Source organism: Anas platyrhynchos, chromosome 1 (assembly GCF_047663525.1).
Source record: "Anas platyrhynchos isolate ZD024472 breed Pekin duck chromosome 1, IASCAAS_PekinDuck_T2T, whole genome shotgun sequence".
NCBI lineage: Eukaryota > Metazoa > Chordata > Aves > Anseriformes > Anatidae > Anas > Anas platyrhynchos.
The window spans coordinates 191,049,688-191,073,607 of NC_092587.1; the positions used below are offsets into that span (position 1 = coordinate 191,049,688).

General features: G+C 36.4%; 1 protein-coding gene across 3 annotated transcripts in view; it reads right to left on the minus strand.

The window, feature by feature from the left end:
• Positions 1-23,920, minus strand: part of AASDHPPT (aminoadipate-semialdehyde dehydrogenase-phosphopantetheinyl transferase) — a 53,075-nt gene that overhangs the window by 27,289 nt on the left and 1,866 nt on the right. For all 3 annotated transcript variants that reach the window (XM_038175797.2, XM_038175798.2, XM_027468304.3), the window contains exons 3-4: positions 5,862-5,983; positions 5,235-5,396 (exon numbers count right to left, since the gene is read on the minus strand). In XM_038175797.2, the coding sequence (XP_038031725.2) occupies positions 5,235-5,396; positions 5,862-5,983 (284 nt within the window). The remainder of the gene's footprint in view (positions 1-5,234; positions 5,397-5,861; positions 5,984-23,920) is intronic.

The following is a 23,920-nucleotide window of genomic DNA, read 5'->3' on the forward strand; positions in this document are numbered from 1 at the left end:
ACTCTTGGATCATGTAAGGCCACAACTGTCAATTTCTGACATGACAGTCTGAGCACTGCTCTGTGTTAATGTAACTCACTTTTCCACACACACACACACAAAATTTATAAATATGTAATAGCTATATTTTAATAGTATATATAATTTAATAATTTTGTTTAAAAGTCCTCTTCCTCCTCAGAAAGACTAACAGTTAATCCAAAACAATTTATTTCGAATGAATCTGCTTTTATATATTATTATTTCTGAATAATGTTTACTCTATGGTCAAGTCATAATTGTTGATTTATTTTTTTTTTAATGAAGGGAAAAATGTTTCCTTTGGTTCTGTATCCAAAACTTTTCACACCATTTCTGCACAACCTTTTTAAAATGAAAATAAAGAATTGAAGAATTCTTGAAGGCAAGAATTTTACCTAGAAAAATGAACCATTTAGATGTCACCATTAATCTCAATGTCGGCTACTAGTCTGGTTGCTTTCTGGAGGTGTATGACTGAACTCATTTCCACTTCCTCGGGAAATACTCCAACGCACAATGTTATATGAAGAAAGCATCACGATGTCCTCCCATTCTTCTGGTAGGTGGTTGTTTGCCTTTTTTATTTTATCCAAGCAAAATGTCTTCTAAAATAATGCTGTCAGTCTGCCTCAGGCTTCCTACAGCTCATCTGCTATATAGCATTTTCAAAGATTTCAACTGCAAGAATACCATTTTTGTGATTCCCCAGTAGCCTTGTATATAAAACAGGCGCCAAGATGCTCAGCTCAGATCTACGCAGCCCAGCTCAGCCAAGACAGCAGCTGCTCTACTCATGTGTAGTAGCACAACTACAAGGCTGGGGGACTTTACTGGCAAAGATATTGGTGTCTTGGCAGATACGTGCTGGTGTGGGAGTATAAGTGTGTTTCTACTTCAGTCACTTCAGCACCTGAGTTGTGCGTATTTGATTGATTTAGCAGCAAACTTTGTCACTCACTTAAAACCAAAAACATCAAGCTCATGTTGCTTAGTCTTCCTGCAAGTGCTACTAAGAAAATGATTGATTACTTCAACTTTGTATCAGTAGAAATATTTGATGCCCAGAGAAAATGCCAACAAACCTGCAGTGTGAACTGTATTTCTTGTAATTGCAACAGCTATAGTTGTAGTTGCTATGAAGTATTTTATTAAGTTTTCTACTCCTTTAATACGTCACAAGACTGAAAATAAGCCAAGGATAAAAATGCTACCTCATCATCCGTACATGTAACATACTTCTGTAACTTATTCAAAAAGCAACAAAAAATTGCCTATCAGATGTTTTATCAAGTGTTGGCAAACAATTTATAAAGCTTCAGGATGGCAATGTGCTGTGCTTGTCTACATGGAAAAATCACCATATCCAGTTTTTATCACCTTAATCACCGCCCAACTTTTTTCTCAATTTTTGCCTGTCCAAGAGGTTGAAGACTGATGAGACTGTGCACACAGCACAGCACACAGTGGCCTACATCTGCAGGTCAAAGTCTGAAAACAGCTGCTACAGCTTTAAGCTAAATGTACGGAAATCTGCGTTTGTAGAGTGAACATTTATAGTTGCACAAACAAGAAATAATATAAGTATATATAACGTAAAGTCTCCTACACATTGTCAACAAAATCATTTTCTGTCTGCTCAAAGCATCGTTTAAACAGCAGGTGACTCTTTAGGTAAGGGGGACCATTCTCCTGCAGAGATCCCACCCAACGCATAGTTCAGTAGGCTCCTTGTCATTTAGTTCACATGTCCTCAGTACATTAGAGAACACAAAACAGCTCCCAGCATCTTATAATAAAACATAACAAACTAGGCCCTTCATCTTGTAAGCCCAGAAAAAATACAGAAGGGAACGAGATCTTTTCCGGACTCCTGCTAACAGCAGCAAAACCCTTATGTTATGGAGATAATGCAGCAGAGACCAAAAAAAAACAAAAACAACCATCTTCCATATTCATACCCATACACCATCTTATAAATCAAATTCAACTTCTTACACAGAAATAGAAGATTAACCGAAAGAGCAGTACAGGAAACAAAAAGGACAGTACAGGAACTCCCCTGAGGCACAGGATTTGTTTTGTTAAGATACATTTGTTTTGTCTGTGAAACAGAAAACAATTTGTTTTTCTCTGAAGCAAACTTACTGGAACTGTTCCAACTAAAGACACAATGAGAATTATAATTGCCTCACTTCAAAGGCTTAACAGAATGATGTGTCTGGGATTCAAATCAGTCTGGGTTCACTCAACAGAACAGCTTATGAGAAAACTGCACCTCCAGTCAGAATTGATTGCTGTGTAAATCTGGTTGGATTAGCTAGTCTTGGGAACAAAAATTTTCATTCCTATTTATTCCTGACAATACAACAGAACGAACTTCTCTTACTGAGGGTGAAAGACTCTATTACTGCTGCATGCCAACAACAATTACCAAATCTGCTTCTAATTGACCCAGGTAATTCCAGTTTGAAATCCATGTTCTGGAAATAAGGTGTTTGCATACAGACAAGCCAAACAAATATTTGCTGTGAAAAAATGTGAACAATGATTCGTGCAGCAGCAGTGATGGCAGGTGATTCTCAAATGCTGACTGAAGTTTAGGACAAATGGAAGCTTCCTGTATGAACTGCCTATATGAAAACTGGGATGGGAAACTGGTTTGCTCCCTGTTTAAAATTCTTTAATAAAGGCTCCAGTAAGTGCTATCCAAACATCATTCCTGAGTAACAAAATTGTGACTAAAAAGTCACAAATGCACTTAAATTTTTGCATATCAGTAGCAAGATTTTTTTGCTATAGAACAAGTCTGCTACAGATACATATTGTAGACATGTATTTATCTCTTTAAACTATGAAATTTGCCAGAATTTTTATTGACCCACTTCCTTCACTTTTATTAAAATTAAGTAGTACTTCATCCTGAAAGATTTTCTTCTTCAAAAAGTACTATTTAATGATATTAAAAATAAATAAAAAGAGTAATGACTCCATGCTAAATTAACAACCTCACACAAATACTAAATCGCTCTTCACTTGACTACAATATTTTTAATTGTTACTAAACAAATTATTCTTTTTTAAAATGAGCAAAGCATACACTACTTATATGAACAAATCATACTTAACACACAGATAGCAGACGTATCTTAAAACTTAATGTTTCTGAATGATGTTCTACTGTACTCTTTGTCCTATTACCTCACGAAGAGTTGAAGGTAATCCCATCCCCTTGAATGACTCCCCCATATTTCTCAAAATTAGTGTTTTCTAGTAACAAGTTACTTCAATAGTTTGGTTCAAGGCCAAATAATCAAATAAAAATATGAATACTGGTAGTAACAAAATGGACACACAATTTTTTCCTCTCCCAAGTGGTTTTTAAATGTAAAGTGATGCCTAATTTTAGGCTGGGATAGGTAACTGAAAAAGTGATTTTTTTTTTCCAATTTCATTTTAATTAATGCTGATATTTGAAAGAAATTATACCCAACAGAGCTAATATTTTAAATTAAACTTGATAATAAATTCTTTCTTTGAGATACTACAACCTGCCTAGTTATAAGGCTGTGCTCTTGGGAAGTAGGAGGTGAACATGGGAGATGAGACATTCCTCAGACAAAAATTAAATTAAGCTTCTAGAAGTAATTATCGACTAATAGAGAAGAAAAAAATAAAGCATTTAAGTAATACAGGGAGTTATTTGCATTATCTACTTCAAGCCATTTCAGTCACTCAACAACCGGCATGCCACTGAAGACCAAAATTCGTAGATTCAGACATCAGTCAAAAGAGATAGATGCTTCTTTGACAATGAGTTAGCATTAATACAGACAACAGTCTTATTATAAGGAATGTCACAATCTTTTCTCTATATATTTTTTGTCAGTCTGTAATTCCCACTGGTGGATTTCATGACATGCTCAGTTCCTAGAGAGCATGGCAATATTAGAATGAGAACTGATTTAGCATGGGCAGACTTTTAAAGTAATAGAAATCCAAAGGTAACTAGAAATGCTGAAAGGAATGAAGTGTGAGGAAGTCATATCCGTAACATTTAACTTGTGGCATATTTATTCCTTCTTTTTTTTTTCCCCTATAATTTATGTACTTTGTATACTACATAAAACCTGTACACACTAGAAAACTTATTTTGACAAACTCTATTGGGACAGTTGTGTCCAACAACATACATATTTTCAAAATGTAAATGTTTCAAAGCATACCGGAAGCTGAGTACTCAGATGAAAAGTGTGCTCAACTATTTTGTGAAATAGAATTGCAAAGTCAGTAGACAGCAAGCAATATGCCTACTGCACAAACTTAGAGCAGACAGAGATTGGGACAGCCTGGAGCAAGATGCCCCTTTTATAAAAATCTTTCAAGTCACGTCTTTTGCATTTCTTCTGTTCAGTGGTAGACGAAGAGTGCTCTCCAGGGTGCTCTTGGGATTAATTTTTTTTTTTTAAGCTTAATTTCTTAGGGCATTTAAATAATATAAGATCACAATACCTATCAGTTCTTTCTCCTCCCACCCCTCAAACCAAATGACCATTGGTCATTTTCGTGGATGTTTTACTAGCAAGTCTCAGTAACTTTCAAGAAAGAAAAAGCAAGCAAGGAAAACCACAATCAAACCCAAAAAGACTGAACCCAAATTGATGTTTCAAATAAAGACAATTTTTTTGCATATATCCATTCCCACACACAACAGGCAGCCAGCACACCTTAACTCCAAACCCACAAAGCCCCATTGCTTACTGTCCATACAAGCACGTAGAGAAAAATAAATACACCAAAGAACTGAAGACACATTCTCCATTTCAAGCATTTAATGTAAATGCTAACTAATGGAGTTAATCACTAGTCTCATTCTCAACCAAAGAACTTCAAAATTTTAGTCACTATTCAGGTCAGGCCTGAATACATTTTAATGCACTTCCTGCATGCTCTAAGATGTCCCTTAGAGTGCCAGAAAGGTATCTGAGGAACAGAAAAAATAAAGAGGCATCATAATGTACTCTCTGGGGTGTTTTTGTGATCAGAAATATTTTTACATGCTGCTGATTTATATCCTTTGCTTTAATTTGTATCTTTGCAATGTGGTTATACAAAACAAAGGTGTGAAGCTGCAATTAAGGCATCAAATGTGTAATTTGATTAAGGCATTGAGACTGGTTGTTATTATTAAAAAAAATAACTTCAATATTTCTTACCTCAAAAGTCCACTCTTCTTCTTTATCTCCGTCCAGCAACATTTGTGTCTCCTTATACACCTTCCCTATTTCCAGTTGCAATGGAGACACATTAAATTCAATTCTTTGCAAGTTAAAGCCAATTCCAACTCCAATAGCCTTTAAGAAGCTTTCTTTTAGGGCCTATAACATAAAATGTTGTTTTCAGAATACGGACTGTTCATATTGGCTGTTGTCAACCAAACTTCTCTGTAAACACTACTTTGGAGCAGACAACGTAGGCCACATAAATTTAAGGCTTACACCACTGTAAATGTCAGGATAAACTGATCCAGTTAACAAGAAAAAAAAAGGTATCAGCCTTGTTATTCCTAAGTTATTGTGTAATAACGAACAGGCAACTAGAATTACTAATGGTACATACAGATAAGAACCCTTTACCTTGTTCTCTGTGTGTGTTTAAAATTAGTCATAAATCCTAGAAATGTCATCTGTGGTAGTGTTCTTAAATTTACTTTGACACTATAAAAGATAACCTCCACATGATCATGTAACTCTAGAAGTATACAATTTTATCATAATGAAAATAATAACAAAATAGGAATTTGCAGGTTATTGCAGTTGTTAAATAGAGAAGAAATACATTACCCAGTGCCGATGAAACATATCCAGCTGCATCCATTCATTATTCATAGATTTGATTACACCCCACTCTGTCTCAGTAAACTGTCGCTTCATGATGTGAAAGAAATTTGGAATTGAGCTGCTACCTAGAAGTTAGAAAAAATATTTACAGAAATGTTAATAGAACAATAGTAAGTAAATAAATCACCTCATGTTACTGCTATAAAAAAAGGTCATTCATAACAAAACAAGAACCAATTCTGCTCTACAATCTGAATTTACTCTACATAGCCTCAAAGCAGTGAGCAGATATTGATGATATTTCAGGACATAGTATTAGAAGGAACACTCCGGTAGCAGAATTTGTACATAAAAATGTGATATGAGTCAAACGTATTTTGTATTTTCAGCAATCTCTGAAAAAGACAGTATTTGACCAGCTCTGAATTCATACAAATATATATATATATATATATATATATTCAACATTCTACAAAACAAGCATATACAATCTTCAATATTTGACAGCTTGATCTAGTAACACTTTATACAACAGCATGCTGTTTGTCAAAATTCACCAAGCTATTCTGCCTCCTGTCCTTTGACAGTGGGAGTACGAAAGAAACACTTCTTAAAGCACATGTAGAAATACAGTCTCCCAAATTTATCACAGGGGAAAAAAAAAAAAGGAAAAAAAGCCTTAAATACTTAGATTAAATTTAAGTATCCCACAAAATAAGCACAGCTGTGTACTGTTGCCACAGCTTTTCAGGGACTACACCACTTTTCCCTACTAGTTGGGATTTACTTCACAGTAGACACTACAGATTGTATGGTTATATTGATCAACAACATCTCTACAATGCACTGGAAGGTATGGACCTCATTACACACTTGACTAATGACCCAAAACCTGTATCATTAATCAGTATTCCATATAATCTGTCCAACATGGCTTACAGCTGGTTAAACAGACAATGGCACCAAGCAATCTATTTTCTTTATCTGGGATAATCAAAATCTGGATAGAGACAATTACACATATTGAGACAAATTTTTTGTAGGTAATACGATATTCATGTTAAAGAGAAAAAAAAAAGTTGTATTTAATGCAAAACAATCTCACCTCCCTGACTGAAAGGCCACTCTTAATCCTTGATAGGTCATGGTGACAGGAAGAAGTGTCTGAAGACTGGAAGAAAAAAAAGTCACTCCTACCAAGAAGAAAGACTCAGGGAACTACAGGCTAGTCAGCTTCACCTCAATCCCAGCAAAAAGTGGTGGAACAACTAATCCTGGAAACCATTTCCAGGCACATGGAAGAGAAGAAAATCATCAGAAATCAGCATGAATTCAAAGGGCAGCCATGGCTGACCAACTTGCTAAGTTTCTACAATGAAGTCATCAGCCTGATGCGTGAGGGGGAAGCAGGGGATACTGTCTTCCTAGACTTCAGTAAGGACTCTGTCCCCCATAAGATTCTCTCAGAGAAGCTGTCAAAGCTTCCAGGTGAGCAGTGAGGTGGATCAAATACTGGCTGGATGGCCAAATCCAAAGGTGCAAAGTCTAGTTGGAGCCCAGTAACAAAAGGAGTACCCCATGGGTCAGCACTGGGTCCAGCCCTGTTTAACATGTTCATTAGCAATCTGGATGATGGGGGTAGAGCACACCCTCAGTAAATCCACAGGTGACACGAAACCAGGAGGAATGGTTGATGCATCAGAGGGCCATGCTGCCATCCAGAGGTACCCTCACAGGGTAGAGAGGTGGGCTGGCAAGATCTCATGAAGTTTAACGTGGAGAAGCGCAGAGTCCTGCCCCTGGGGAGGAACAACCTCAGGCCCCAGGACATGCTGGGGGCCACCCAGCTGGAAAGCAGCTCTGCAGAGAAGGATCTGGGGGTCCTTGTGGACACCAAGCTAAACATGAGCCAGCAATATGCCCTTGCCACAAGAAAGGCTACTGGTATCCTATTCATCCTATAGATGAAGTGTTGTCAGCAGATCAAGGGAGGCAATCCCTCCCATCTACTCAGCACTGGTGAGGCCATACATGGAGTGCTGGGTCCAGTTATGGCCCCCCCAGTACAAGGGACACATGGAACAACTGGAGAGAGTCAAACAAAAAGCCACAAAGATGACTGAAGGGACTGGAGCACCTTTCCTATGAGGAAAGGCAGTGAGAGCTGAGACTTCTCCCCCTGGAGAAGAAAAGGCTTGGAGATGGCGGTGGAGATCTTACCAAAGTCTACAAGTAACTGAAGGGAGGGTGCACAGAGGACAGAGCCTGGCTCTTTCCAGTGGTGCCCAGTGCTAGAGCAAGAGGCTATGGGCACAAACTGGGACAAAGGAGGCTTGGTCTAAATATTAGGGACCACTGTTGTTTTTTTTCCCCCATGTGTGTGTCTGTGTGTGTCAGTGATGGAGCCCTGGCACAGGCTACCCAGAGAGGCTGTGGGGTTTCGCCCTTGGGGATCTCCAAAAGCCACGTGGGTGAGGTCCTGGACAGCCTGCTCTGGGTGTCCCTGCTTGGGCAGGGGTTGGAACAGGCCGCCAGAGGTCCCTTCCTACCTCAGCAAGTCTATGATTCTCCCAAACAATACACTACTTCTGAAAATTCATCACTAAATTATCACTTAATGAAGACGCAGATGCTAACCCTAATTCTGTCAATGATTCTGTGAATGACCAGGGGCAAGTAACTTCCCTTCTTTCTATCAGTGTTCCCCAACTTAAACCAGGGATAAAGATATTAAACCTCCTCTATAAAGTAGTCATCTTCTACAAGCATCTAAGCACTATATATAAAAGATACTGGCTGCAGTAATACTTGATCTGGCAGAATTAGTGTGATACTAAAGCAGAGATGCAGGTTTTCTGACAATTTCCTTTCCATGTCATATTTCAAAATGAAACCTGACATACTGTATATATCATACAATACATGACAGTGACATTTTAGAGATGCCCTTAATTTCCTTTATAGACTACAGTGGAAAATAACATCTTAACTCAGAAATTACGTTGACAGTTGCAGTAGCCAGCTAATGGAATGATCCAGAACAATCTCAGGACAGAACTAACGGTTACTTTCAGGAGAAAAAGATGATACTAAAAAAGAAAAGCAACCACAACGCCAAGCATGTCTTGATGGATGACCAAGGCACAGGAAACATCTATCTGCTTTGACACTCCAACTTCCTTGAAACAATGAAAAATAACAACAAAAATATCTTCAACTTGGAGAAAGGTCTTTCATCTTGCTGAGTTTAAATGGCCTGTTTTTTGTGATCAAATGACTGTACTAAAACATGCTCTAAACTCTTTTTTTCTTCCTTTTCTTCTTTCAGGTATTTAAGGGGAGTGTAGTGGTGCACCTGCTTCTTCAGATAAATTATGAAACATTCAAAACATGAATGCACTTCATACTTAAACTGTTTAGCATACCAAGTGTATAGCACACTCATGCAGTACTGCCTTTTCTCTCCTTAATCCTTTTTTTTTTTTGTCCTAGATTTCTTCACCTGTTCAACTCCTGGATCCTCATGTTCAGATTTACACAGTGAGCTGCTGCTCCCCAGCTCTGAAAAGCTCAGGCTCTGCTTTCCTCTGAACTGCCCTCCCCTCCAGTTTCCTTCTTTATAAAGTATAGTCATTTTGCTCTGAGGAATGGATCAGATTACAGGAGCCAGGGCTCTTATTCTCAAGAAATTGCTAGCAGTACTACAGCCTGCCTTGTCTGTTTTTCCATATCGGTTTGAGTATCAGAGGCAGATTTACAGAATCACAGAAAAATTTAAGTTGGAAAGGACCTCTGGAGACAGTCTGGTCCGATCTTCTTTTGAAAACAGGGCCTTATACTATCCAGAGCCCTGTCAAGCAGGGCAAACATTTCCTGGCAGCCCACGGAGGGGACCAAGGTGGAGCAGGTTGCTCTCCTGCTGTCCATGCAAGACCGCATCACAGCGGATACACACAGTGCTGCCTGTGGAGGGGACTTCTGTCTTTCTCACCTCCCTACTGTATTTCTAATCAGTAATAAATAAATCTTCCCCACATCAAGTCTGTTTTGTTCATGCTAGTAACTGATGAGTGATCTCCCTGCCCTGACCTCAACCCATGAGCATTTTCCATCTTATTTTTCCCCCATCTCATTGAGGAGGGTAGGTGGGAGAGCAAACCCACCACATCTCTCACAACCTGGGAGTTGAGGAAGGAACAAAGCTAGAAGCAAACTTCAATATTTATCCAAGAGCAAACTCTAAGAGAACTTTATTTTAAAGAAAGATCTATAAACTGTAAGATCATGAAACATATGAACTGACAATAAATTAGAAAACCAGATTCTCTGAAGGAACAGATAGCTTTGCTGTAGAGCACACATACAATAGAAATACCTCCAGGGCTATTTTTTTTTTTTTTTTTTGTCTTTATGGATTAAATGAAAAGCAGTAAGGCTAGACTCTCATTGGGAATTAAGTAACCATATCCCTATTTCTTATTTAGCTCTCGGTAGTAAATAAAAAGGGTTCCTGTAGGACATGCCTATATAGTTTGTAGAAAATTGCACATCTGATCTGCCTGTGCTTCTTAACATCCACACATTAACAAGCTCCCGAGCAGAAGCCACACAGCTGGGTTCTGAGTCCTTTGTAACATAACCCAGCACTGCTTTCCCAGTGATCAGGGTTATCAAAACAAAACCACAACAAAACACACTTGTTGAGAAGAAACATTAGCTGGGAATTCAACTAGGTGGAAAAACTTCACTAACAGCACTTTAAATGCTCCTTCTTTTAATTCATAGTTAGAGCTACTGAAGAATCAGAATCCAACACAGTTAAATTATTCTTGTCCACCTCAGTGGCAAGTCTGATTTTTTTCTTCCCCTGTAACGTAAATCACTTATTTAAATTGGTTGGCATCAGGAAACTGTATAATACTTATCTGATTGGTTGGGGCATCTAACTAGGTGGGGGATCATCACAGAACAAACTAATTTTTGTGATTTCAGGAATAGGTAAGACAGATAAGACATTGGCATACAAGATTTGAAAAATAAGAAAAATAAGTGTAGTTGGAAGCAGGGAAAACTGGTAAGCGAGTTCAATGGTTGGTTTTGATTAATGGGAAAAGATCCTTGTACCCATCAACTATTAAAACTCTGAAAGAACAGACCTTTTGCTGGTTTTCTCTAAGAGAAGAAAAGTAATTGTGGCAGGAACAGATCCGTGAAAATGCTGGAGAAAAGGTTTCAAGAAATGAAAAGAAATCAGAAGAATCTGATTTAGATTCTAAGGGGAAATGAGAGAATACATTTCAGGAGACAAAAAGCTGAGCCAGTGACACAGAAGGTAATAACACGACAAGGAGATAGGGATGACATTTCTGAATTAAACATCAAATCAAACTTGCCTGGGTCAAGAGAAATGACAAAAATAAGCTTAAATGTAAGAGTTTTCTTGCTTTGAAATGATCAAAATATTGATTACTGTGAGTGTTCTGTCAAAAATCTATTTCTTTCCATAATTACCATTTATTAATACCTTAAAGATTTTTTAGTATAGAACCCCAACTATAAAAATGTTGTCTTTTTCTTTCCCAAAATGAATGCATCTGTTCAGACAACTTCATTATAAAACTTATGAAAATCTAACTTAACAGCAGACTTTGAATGTGATAATTCTTAGCAATGTAAATTTTCCAAATACATCCAATAGATACTTCATAGATACTTCTAAATCACCTATGCCACTTCATTTACTAGCTTGTATTTAACACTTTCCACCACTTACATTGCTTCTTTTTATAACAAATTGGGAAATATTTTAATTTGCTTTTCAATAGTAGAGCAGATTGATGTTTCCCTGCTCTTATTTGAAAATATATTTTCATTTGTAGATGTTTTTGTAATTGACTCCTTTTCCTCCCTTTACACAAACTGTTGCAAATTCATTCTTTTTTGAAGTTGTTCATTAACAAAAATCTCAAAAACATTTCTCTAGTCTACGGCAAACTCCACATGTAAATATTGAAGAGTATTTGTTTTTATATTAGATCTTACTGAAAAGCAAATAAATTCAACAAGAAATCTCTAATAACATTAACCAAAACATCCTGTAGCTTCTTTTTATAATATACAATTAACTGACAACAATTTGTTCCAAGTATCTGTTTAACAAATACAAATATGTATGCTTATTAGCATTAGAACAAAACTGACTGGATGGCCTAGCTGCTCAATATCCCAACTTTAAAAGTATTTTCTTCCCAGAATATGTAGAGTTCTGTCTCCTTCCCAAAACAGTCATTAACTTTCTCCTTAAGGATGAGTAGCCAATATAGGAAAGGCTCTTCATCCACCAGATCTCTGACCAGTGACTCCAGCTGGTGTCTAAATTCATTTGATATTCACAAGAGAATCTAGAACTTTTATCCTTGAGACCAAGATGTATTTCATTTCTGCAGACACTTAAGCCTCATGCTCCTATATACAACACAAATTCAAAGACAGAGTTCACAGAATAAACTAAACGCAAAATTTAGTGAAGCTGTGAAGGCAATTGATTTTTTACCTATATATATATATATATATATATATATACATACATACACACACACACAGCTTTATCTCCTTCCAATAAACTTTAAAGCACATTAGATCCTTATAAATACAGTCTCAGTAATCTTTCAAAAATTGTCTTCTATATATTAAAAAAAGACTAAATCAAAAGTTAAGTTCCTTTATTACATTAAAATATAAGATACCCTGGCAATTTCAGGAAGAGCGAGGAGAAGAAAGGAGTGAGTTACACTGGAAGAATCCAATATCGAATCTGGAAAACAAACATCTTTCATGCAGGCAAGCGTGCACAAGCATGAGTGTGTGCTCCCCCCCAGCAAGCCACTTACATTTAATAACATCTACTCCACTTAAATGACAACCAAGTTTGTTTGTTTGTTTTCTCTGAAGAATAAGCCAAAAAACTGCCTTGCATTTAATTCCTTAAAAACAAACAAGCAAAAAGCCCCACAATCGTAACTGCCTTGAACTTCATTAAAGGAACAGATCACTGATCAAGAACTATTATCTGATCAATACATACAAGTTCGTTTTCAGATGGCAAATGGGCCTAGCCTAGCTAGCAAAATGAGCAACTGACGTATCGACAAATCAATCTGCTTAGTACAGTGAAATACAGGCTGGCTATAAATCCTGCAAGCTAATGAACTGTATAGGATGAGCACATTCTGAGGTTCTTGGGCTGACAATCCTTTCCGTGCAGGGCACCACATATTTGATTGTATTTTACCATCTCTAGAGAAAAACAAAGTACAGAGAAAACATTTCTTCTGCAACAGATGACCAAGCCTTAATTGTTTATTAATGTAAACTAATGCTTATACAGATGTTTAGCAACTGACAACATAGGACAAATAATTACTTAAATAAATGACTTAGAAGAACCAGATAGGAAATTAACAGAGCATGTTTTTTAAATCTATTAGCTCACACAGCTTTAGTGTGAATTAGAAATTGGATTTGCATTCTGTGGCCTCTCTACTTCCTGCCATTATCCTGAAATTCTCCCAGTGGTACATATGTTGAACATCTATTCTTGTTTCAGTCACTGATGATGTTGTATCTTGGCATGACTCAGAAAAGCAGCATTCATTTTGAAAGTCAGAAAACTTGAGGTTGCTTCCTTTGAATCACTGACCCTTTTCCAGACTGTAAAAATGGAAAAGCCATTAAAAAATCTGGCATAATTAGTGTATATTATTTTTCTCTGCAGTTATGCTCTTTAAGTCCTTGTAATATTAGCAAAACTGCTAAAGTTTCAGTTGCAGTAGTCCTTGGGCCCAGCAGTGATCAATCTTTAAGCAAGCTGACCTGACAAACAAAAGAAAATAAGGACACCTAACTGATTAGATAGCTCTACCTCTAGAAGTGAACTGGAGAAACAGCAATTTTGACACAAGTGTGGCCCTGACAAAAAAATTGAAAAAAAATAATCAGAAATTATTACCTAGATACAACTTCACATCTGATTCCTCATCAATTCACAGACAGTTTATGGTCTGCACAAGGCATATGCCGTCTGGCTTTAGCTCCTTTTTAAGTAGAGAAAATAAAAATATTTAAAATACACTGGGTATTATCAAATAGCATGATTCAGAAACTGTGAATTCTTTTAATAAAATTTATTTTTAGCTACAATCTAAAAACAATTAAGATAATGGACAATAATGAAATAAGAAACCCTTTCTTAACTTGTCTGCATTATTTCTTGTACCTTTTTCTTGTTTAAACTCTTTCCAAGATCTTGCATCTCAAGGTAGCCTCAGTATTCAGCACAAAGGTAAATTACCCCCAAGAAAATGACATTTTAATCAGTTTTCCATTATAGAAGGTATCAAACAGTTAAAGCAATTATCTCATTTTGTTCAACAGCAGGAACTCTGCTTCTTTTCAACACTCATGAAGTTATGATGCATCATGCTAAAATTAAACACAAAAACACAAAATCTAAATAAACTCCCAAATGGACTTTCTTTTATAAAGGCATTATGGTTGTGAGTTGTAAGAACACAACTAAATATGCAAATCATCCAACCAAAGAGTCAAACACAGCCAGACCTCTTTAAGGGTGACAGACATTTAGGAACATAACGTGTCAACAGAGCCAGGCTTTCTGTCACCCTGCAAAACAACAAAAACCTCAATATGTTGCTAGCACAATGGCAGCCACGTATAAAAACCTATTTTCCTAACGATATATAGCCTTGCTCTGCAGCAGTACTACCAAGCCTTGTGATTGCGGAGGTCAGGACACTGCACAGAAAACTGTCCCAGAATACAAATGTTTATTCCATCTGAATTTAAGATTTCATTATGTCCAGAGTAAACAGCATGTAAATATTTTTCACAGAATATCCCCACTTCTGTGTATATATTCTTCCTTCTTCCTCTCCTCCTTTCAAAATGAGTACATATTATGGCTTTAAATTTGGGAATCAACCTCTCCTATACATCCATGAGAGTAACCATGTACATGTAAGAATATGCATTGAAAACAAAACAGCAACAACAAAATTTAAAGCCAACTGTTAGGCTTTCCAAGAGCCAAACGACTGTCTGGCCTACTCAACAGCTAAAAACCAGCATGTTTTGTTTGGTCTTCCCACAAAGAAGAAACAGCAGTCAGCTGTCCTTCACCATCCTTCCCCCTGTCAACACACAAATCAACACACGCATAGGTCCAAAGCAGACAGTGCTGGCACTGGCTCTTATCGAGCCAGTAGGCTATGCAAAAAAAAGATGCAAGAGGAAGACAATTGCAATACAGCAATAGCAGAGCATGTTCCACAATTTAAAACAAAAAAAGGACTTCAATGACCCATACACCTCTGCCAGCGTGCTCTTAATGGCTGAGATAGAGTTAATTTTCTTTATAGCAGCTGGCAGGGTGCTATGTTTTGGATTTGTGATGAAAGCAGTGCTGATAACACAGCAGTGTTTTAGTTGATGCTGAGCAGGGCTTACACAGAGCCAGTGTCTTTGTTTCTCATCCTGTCCCACCAGCAACTAGGCTGGAGGTGCACAAGAAGCTGGGAGAGGACACAGCCACAACAGATGATCCAAACTAACCAAAGGAATATTGGCTCAATAAAAGCTGAAGAAAAGCAGAAGGAGGGCAGAGATGTTTGGAGCTATGATGTTTGTTTTCCTACACAACCACTGTGTGTGATGGAATCCTGCTTTCCTGGAAATGGCTGAACATTTACCTGCCAGTGGGAAGTAGTGAATGAATTCCTTCTTTTGCTTTGCTTCTATGCACAGCTTTGTTTACCTGTCTTTATCTCAAACCCACAAGTTCTCTCACTTTTGCCCTTCTGGTTCTGTTCTCTGGGGAGGGAGGATGCTCAGGTGGCAGTGTGGGGAGCGTTCACCTGCCTACCAGGATACATTCACAACAATCAGCTCGGCACCCTGCCTAGAGAGATTTCACATTTCAGAACAGCATGGTCAGCTCAGCAGGGTAATACTCTTACAGATACGATCTCCAAGTGTTTGCTCATGTTTTTATTAAATTGGTTTTTGCCGGGAAAAAGATCAACACGCTTAATACAACAACCAGCAATTCTAATGAAAAGACTTGAAATCTAAACAGAGCAAGTGACAATTTCATTTATGCGTGACAAGATTGGATTTTCTATGAAAATGCAACACAGCATGAAACAGGGATGAATGCCTAGAACTTATATTACCAACCTGATACATGGCAAGAAAGAGCAGACAAATATTATACCAGTAACAAAGTCTCCAGGTCCTAAACTTTCTATAAAACCTGACATGACAGCAGCAATCTTATAGTGAAGATTTGCATTGTTAAAAATAATAAAAGTTTCTCCTAGAAAAGGAGGTGTCTCAGTGGAATCCATATGAAGCTTTTTTTTTATTGTTTCATAAGGGAGATGTTAAAATATTTACAATATTTTCTACTATTTCATAACTCAAACTAAAAATCTGCAAACCTCTGTAGAACACTGTCTTCCAACATTTAAACTAATAAATGATAGCTCCAAACTGTAACCCTTGCATAGAGAACATCCAAATAAACTTTGGACAGCACATAATAAAGACAGCTTCTTTTTTGCAACTTTTGCAACAAATACACACCTATAGACCTGTTGGAAACTATCAGTGTCACCAAGAAACTCCTTTAAAAGCAAGTCTTAACATATGTAAGACTTGTATATGTATACATATTGTATACGTATTCAAACATATGTGTTTGAATTCCTTAATCTGGAAAGCCAAAGCTAACCTTCATTAGTGTAGGCTGAGAAGTAATTCCTTCAGTTAGTTACAATATATATATATATATATTCAAATCTCTTTAGTCTCTCATTTTGAACGTGTAACTTAATTTCCCCAAATACCAATTAAGGGATAAATTGCTATTACTATAAATTAAGTCTGCAAAAAGATACTTCTGCAACAACCCAGCAAACATTCTTGTAGTTTCTCTTTGTTCTCTTATTTTTATGAAAAGCTCCTGTTTTAAGTTTTTTTTCCTTTCTTAATTATTAACCTCTCCCTCATTTTAAACATACGTATTCTCCACAAGTTCATTGTCACCGTTCTACGTTTTGCTACCATTTTCTACTTTAATCCAAATGGTTTTATGTTGTCCTACAAAAAAAAAAAAAAAACATCCTGAAGGACTGATAAGCTTATTAGACAGAAAAAATTTACCCTCAAAGAGAAGATTCAGTCACAAAAAACAAATTTTCCTTTCACAGTTTATTAAAGCATCAGTGCTTAATCCATTTTCAGAATGTGATAGTGTTTTTTGCAAACACGAGGAAATTCCCACTTACAACAGTGTTAGAAATTTTATTATTCTGCTTTATTTAAATTGTTATATAATGTGCTCTTTACAAGCATCTTTAAGATGGCTGTTTCTTTCCATCTTCAAACAGCATAAGAACAAAGAAATTCCTCCATTTACTCAGTGAAAGACTTCGGATCACTATGATGCTTTAGGTCAATAAGGCTAATAGTTAGCTATTTTACAGTAGTGTTACTGTAAATCTGAAATTGAACTATTTTCATATTTATAAACTCTAATCTCCTACATCAATTAAAAATAGAATTTAACCTAAAATCCCGATTAATTTCTCCAAACAGTGCGCCTACATATTTACAGTTGTACCATTACCTAATAATTCGGCAGTTGTCTATTCTAGCAAAAGATCAGCTGCTGATTCCTGCTATGAGATACAACAGTAAAACCAAAAACAATTAAAACTTTGGTCAAGGTAAAGAAAGGTAAGGTATTGTAAGAAGGACAAAAGCACTCCAATCTGTTCTGGCACTTTCTAAGTCAAACAAAATCCTGAAGAGCAGAAATTAAAAAAGCATTGCATCTTCAGAAGCTTAAAGATGGTTTCTAAATAAAAGACTCATGCCAAACATCCTAATTATGATGCAGGTGTGACTAGCTCTGAATGTAGTTTGTGATTGCCAGAAGAAATGGCACAGAACTGTCTGGAAAGTTTTCCTCCACCGACTGAATTATGGTATTCTCCATCGTGATGTAGGATTTAAATACTCCGATTCATGTGTGACCTCTCTCTGACTTGAAAGTCTCTATCCTGTATCGTGCTATCTCACCTTAGTGATAAAATAATGAGAATAAAAACAGAATGAGTTCTGATTGTTTTTCTCTGAGACAAAGAAATACCGTCTCAAATAGTCTAGTATTTGCACATCACATTCTATATATTTCAAAATATACATACTCATGTAAATATACATACGCACATATATACAAAATATACATACGCACACACTCACATAAAACATCTTTTTTTTTTTTTTTTTTTTTTACTTAAAATGATGAGCACTGAAGTTTCTCTCTTTCATTACCAAAAGACAGAAAAGATGTGCTCCATACAATACACATTCACATGCACGTTCACAAATACTTAAAAAATATTTCAGGAAGTATTTTTAGATCAAATTAATTTCCTGTAAAATTTACATGCAGAAAAAAAATAACGTTTTGTGCCGTAATAAGCTAGTCTAGAATAAAAAAAGATTCATGAAAAAAGCTAACTTTATTGCATATCAGGTATTTAATTTTGAAATTATATTAAGATTAAAGATGTCAGGATCAAACTAACTTTAAAGGAATATATATGAAAGATGGCAGGCTGCTGATGAAAGATCAGGAATGAACTGTTCATTTATTTATCTTTGTAATTCCATCTAATCTAAGAAACTGTATTACTGACTAGAAATTCATTTGCACAGTAGAAATATTTAGACTTTTTTTCCACATGCTTGCAGTAATCTATTATTATACAATTATTGTCTCTAAAAACATCCTACTTTACAGGGTTTAAGTGATCAGTAAATCAACAAGCCACATACCACTTAAACCAAGTTTACACTTGTTGCAGGATTTCTTGTCTGCGAGTTAAAAAATTAAATACACTAATACAAGCCGACTTTTTGTTTTGTTTTGTTTTGCAGGAGTTGCTACTAGTACTGTTAGAATCCTTTTCATTTCTCTTATGAAAGGGTTAAAATAGTTTCACATGCATTACCTCTCTAGACAAATGATGTCCACAGCTAATTCCACTAACAAATCTGCAAACCAGTATGCACTTTCCCAAATGACTTGTTAAAAATCACCTCAAAATAATCTTAAGGAAAAAAAGTTTGTTCTCAGTCATTCTTCCCAAACAAATAAATTAAAGCCCTGTTTTAAATCTACTACAATAATCTGCTGGGTAACCAAAAAAAATACCACCACCCTAAGAAACAATAACATACCATACCTAAAGAGGAGATTTTCCTTTTCTACTGTCACTACACTATTTATTTCAGTATCTTAATGGAAAAAAAAAAAAAAAAAAAAAAAGATGAACTGTTGCATACCTGCAGAGAGAGTTCTACAAAAGTTCTATTTGCACTACTAAAATTAGCTTTTTGTGTGGCCTGATTTCGCCTCCTAAGACTGTTAATTCTTGCAGAGGTTTCAGTTTTCAGATTTTAATAATAAAGCAAAACTAATATTGAAAGAGACTTCTTCAGTAATGAACATAAACAAAACAAAAATAGATAGAACAGATTAAGATGAGATATAAAATGTTTATGTGCACCAGGGTCTGCTTGTGTATATGTCAGTACACAATTAATGAACATATTTCTCAAAACTTACACAACAGAGTATCGTGCAACTGCATTTATTCTACATATTTTGTTCACTGGTTGAACAATAAAGGAGCGTTAAGAATTGGAATATTTGAGACTTCAAGATTTTGTTGAATAACATCACAAGATGGAGCATTCTGTCCTTAAACAAGCATATTAAAAAAAATACTGTAATGTACTCTGTACATACGGAACTCTCTGTCCTTGTAGCTATTCCAGAGAAAGAGATTATAGCAGATTTATGCAAGCCTTTATGATCTGAAACATAATGTACTTTGCAACTGCAGAGCAACAGCACCACTCAGTGGAACTATCAGATAAAACAATGTTGGTAAAGTCAAAGGTAGCTTATATACACAGAAAAAAAAAATCCTGCTAATTCTGTCAAAAAGCTTTCTCAGGAAAAAAAAAAAAAGTGAAAAAACCTCCTTGCATTAGTTCGAAGTACAGAAACTATAATTACAAATTCTATCCTTAGTATTGCTTATTCACTAACTCACTTTCCCTCCACATACCATTACTAACTTTTCATTACTATTTTATTTCTTTTCCAAAACTAAAATTTATCATTCCAAAAATGAAACTGCATGATCATAAACAAAACCTCTAAAATTTGGGAGATAGTGTTTTTAAACTTATTTTACAAATGTTTGTGCAAAGTTAAGTAACATGGAAAATGCAAGATCAGGCACACACTCACATAAGACCTTTTTTTTTTTTTTTTTTACTTAAAATGATGAGCACTGAAGTTTCTCTCTTTCATTAGCAAAAGATAGAAAAGATGTGTTCCATACAAGCTGCTGACAGCTAAATCACTTCAAAACAGAGAATGCTAGCTAGGGAACTTCAGAAATTGGAAACAAACCCAGAAATTTTGGAATGTTTTGTATTCTTGTGTGTATGCTTGTGTGGCTTGCCACCATGAATTCAGACCGTGGATACAATGACTTCCCCAATACCACCACTTTTTGCTAATATACTACACCTCTGTGAAAATCAAAGAAGCAGATGTGGGTAAAGTAGCATTAAAAAGGACATATGGTCATGAATTCTACTACCTTGTATCTGTCACTAGCTTGTTTCAGGGTGCTAATTTCAATATACACCTTTGCAGTATCACTGTATTACAAAAACACTAATTTCACTCCATCGTTTAAGCCTTTGGAATCATTAGCATCTCCAGAATAACCATCACTTTTGTTTTTCTGGGGAAAAATCACTGAAGTCTGTTTGTGTAAGATCTCAGAGCACTGTTTTGTCTCATCAGCTCATGTTCCCAAATTAAATCCACACAGCTGCTCTGCACAGCTGTCCAGGGTGATGTGGCATGATTTGCTCTACAGTGGGAGTTCATGATCACTGCCATCAACAATGCTAGGAAATACTGTCAGGAGCCTCTCTTGATACTGAAGAAGTTAAGAATTTAATGTTGTACCCAAACTCTGTTCTTATAAACTAAAATAATAATAATAATAATAAATGGATTGTTTCATCTCTTTTCCTACATTTACACTGATATGAAAATTTTTTCCTGATACCAAATCCTTCCGTGACCTTCAGCTTCGCATATTTGGAAATCCTAGAACAAGCAACTACAAAACTATGTGACAGAAGCCAAACAACAAATTTAACTTACCATTAGAATTAATACTACATAATTTTCCCTACTTGCTGAAGTTGATATAACTAAGAGTAAGTAACAATGTGTGCTGAGCTGCAGAACCAAAGACGGGTTGTCTTGTGACAGCGGGGATTAAAAATGCTGAAAGAAGATTACACTCAAATACAAGGTAAACAAACCTTGATTTTTTCCTGAAACTGCTTGCAGAATGAGCAATAGATCAATGCACCTTAACTTATTCACTATTTCAGTGATTTAATGTGAGGGAAATGAGAAAGAAAGAAATAGTGAAATACAAGAAAAAGACAGCTAAGAAAGCTGTACAAACAAAATTATTAATATTACTATTTAAATACAGCCAGCTAATATTTAGGTTAAAGGATTTTTATATTAACTAGAAATAGAGTAAGAATATATCCCCTTACAACATGGAATGCATTGTGTTCCAAAATGGGGAAATAAAACAATTCCAAGTTTCTAAATCTAAATGTGAAATTAAAGCTATACTCTTCACAATTGCTTACTATTCTCAAAAAAAAAAAAAAAAAGTTTAACACTTTTTCTATGATTTGTTAGATGGCTATTAGCAACATATCTTTAAATTTCCAGCCAGATAAAAAAAAACAGTAAAGAATGCAAAATAATACATTTCCATGTATTTTATTCATAATCATGTATGAATGACTTTAGATTATTTTTTTTTTTTAGCTCCCCAAAAAAACTTATCTGCTTCTCACCCTGTCCCAACAAGCAAATCCGCTGGGGATGGTAAGAGATCGGGAAGGGATACAGGCTGGACAGCTGACCTGAACTGGCCAAAGAGATATTCCACATCACAAAATATCATGCTCAGCAGTAACGTGGGGAGTGAGAAGGGCTTCAAAAGTAGCCACTGACTGGGCACTGGCCTGCTAGTGGTGATTGCCTTTGCATCACTTTTTCTCCTTGCTCCCATTTTTCTTCACTTACTAATTTATCTCAACCCATAAGGTTTTCCTCACTTGCCCTTCTGCTGAAATTCCCTGGGGGATGGAGGTGAGCAAGTGACTAGGTCAGGGCAGAACTGTTAGCCATGGTCAACCCACCACAGTCTTTTTTGTTGCACAGCTTGGGGCTCGAGGAGTTCAAGTTAACAACAAAATTGATTGGAGTGTGCTAGGTGGAATTTATAGTTGTTATACCTGTTCAGCTGTTACTTCTCATTTCTGGTCACAACAATTTATTTGCTTTCAATACTGCTTCATTTGTTCACTTATTTGCTCCATGGCATGCTCGTGTTGTACATCAAATTTCAGGGCTTGTTAATGGCTACTTTCAGCATGTGCAGTTCACTGTGCTGTTTATCACTTTGCTTTGTTTTGCCCGAAAAAGCCACGATAAAAGCACTGTCCTTGAGCGTAATCTGGTATTTGGGCCCTGCATTGCTCTAGTATCATCTGGGGTCTATCTGCTCCTGTGTGACTTGATTCACAGGCCAGTTTCTGTAAGAAAATACCCAACTGCTCTGGTGTCGGGTCCTACAGTTGCTATAGCGTGGACATCTGCTCCAGCACAGTTATGAAGCATTTTTACTACAGTGACAGCACCACATGCTGACCACCGTTTTTTTGGGTTATCCTCTACAAGCAGAAGGAACTAAGTCAGAGAACTTCACTTTGAACTTCAGTAAAGTTTCTGTGCATCTTATCTAAATATGCCAATCCAAAAATTTGATGTTTACAATAAACAACAACAAAGTGTTAACACTCTCAGAGAGAAAGATGCTGAGTTAAGGTTTGAGTTTTTAATCTTACAACATTAAAGTATTTTGAGTATAAAGTGCTGGACAAACTGAAGATTTCAAATAATTTTTTTTTTGAGAATGCAGCTGTTACTACTTAGTCTCTGTTTGATTGTTTAATGAGGATTCTAAGTCTGAAAAATTCCAGCAAATTGTAAATCCCAGTATGTTTCTTCTTTAACCTAGTCATGCATCAGCCTGGAGAAGAGAAGGCTCCAGGGAGACCTTATAGGGGTCTTCCAATACCTAAAGGGGGCCTACAGGAAAGCTGGGGAGGGACTCCTTGTCAGGGGGTGTAGCGATAGGACAAGGGGGAACAGCTTTAAACTAAGAAAGGGGAGATTTAGATTACATATAAGGAAGAAATTCTTCACTCAGAAGGTGGTTATGCCCTGGGACAGGTTGCCCAGAGAAGCTGTGGGTGCCCCATCTTGGCAGGGGGGGGTGGAACTGGATAAACTTTAAGGTCCCTTCCAACCTATTCTATGAACCTATGAAAATGACCTTTAAAAAAGTGCATTTAAAAATACACTTTACTACAATTCTAATTTACACTTTTGGTCTTTTAGTTCACTAATAGAATCATGTTAGCTTTAAATTTCATACAAGTAAATAAACCAATTTATTTATTTTGTAAATAAGCCACAGACCTCAATGCTTGTGAAGTTTAGCCCTTTATGAGGGAAGGGCACCTCTAGCACTCCCTAATGATCCCCTCTCACAGATGATTACTGTACACACATAACAATCATGGCAGTTTGCTACATTACTGGTGCTAATGCATATAATGTCCACATTTATGGGAATAGGAAATAACATTTAAGGTCTCATGGGAATGGATCCCATTGTCCCTAGCTGGAAAATTGCGCCTGATTCCACCTGCCTACCAGGAAGCAAACAGCAACTAAAATATCTGCAGATACCAATCCTGCCAGTATCACAACTTTTTGA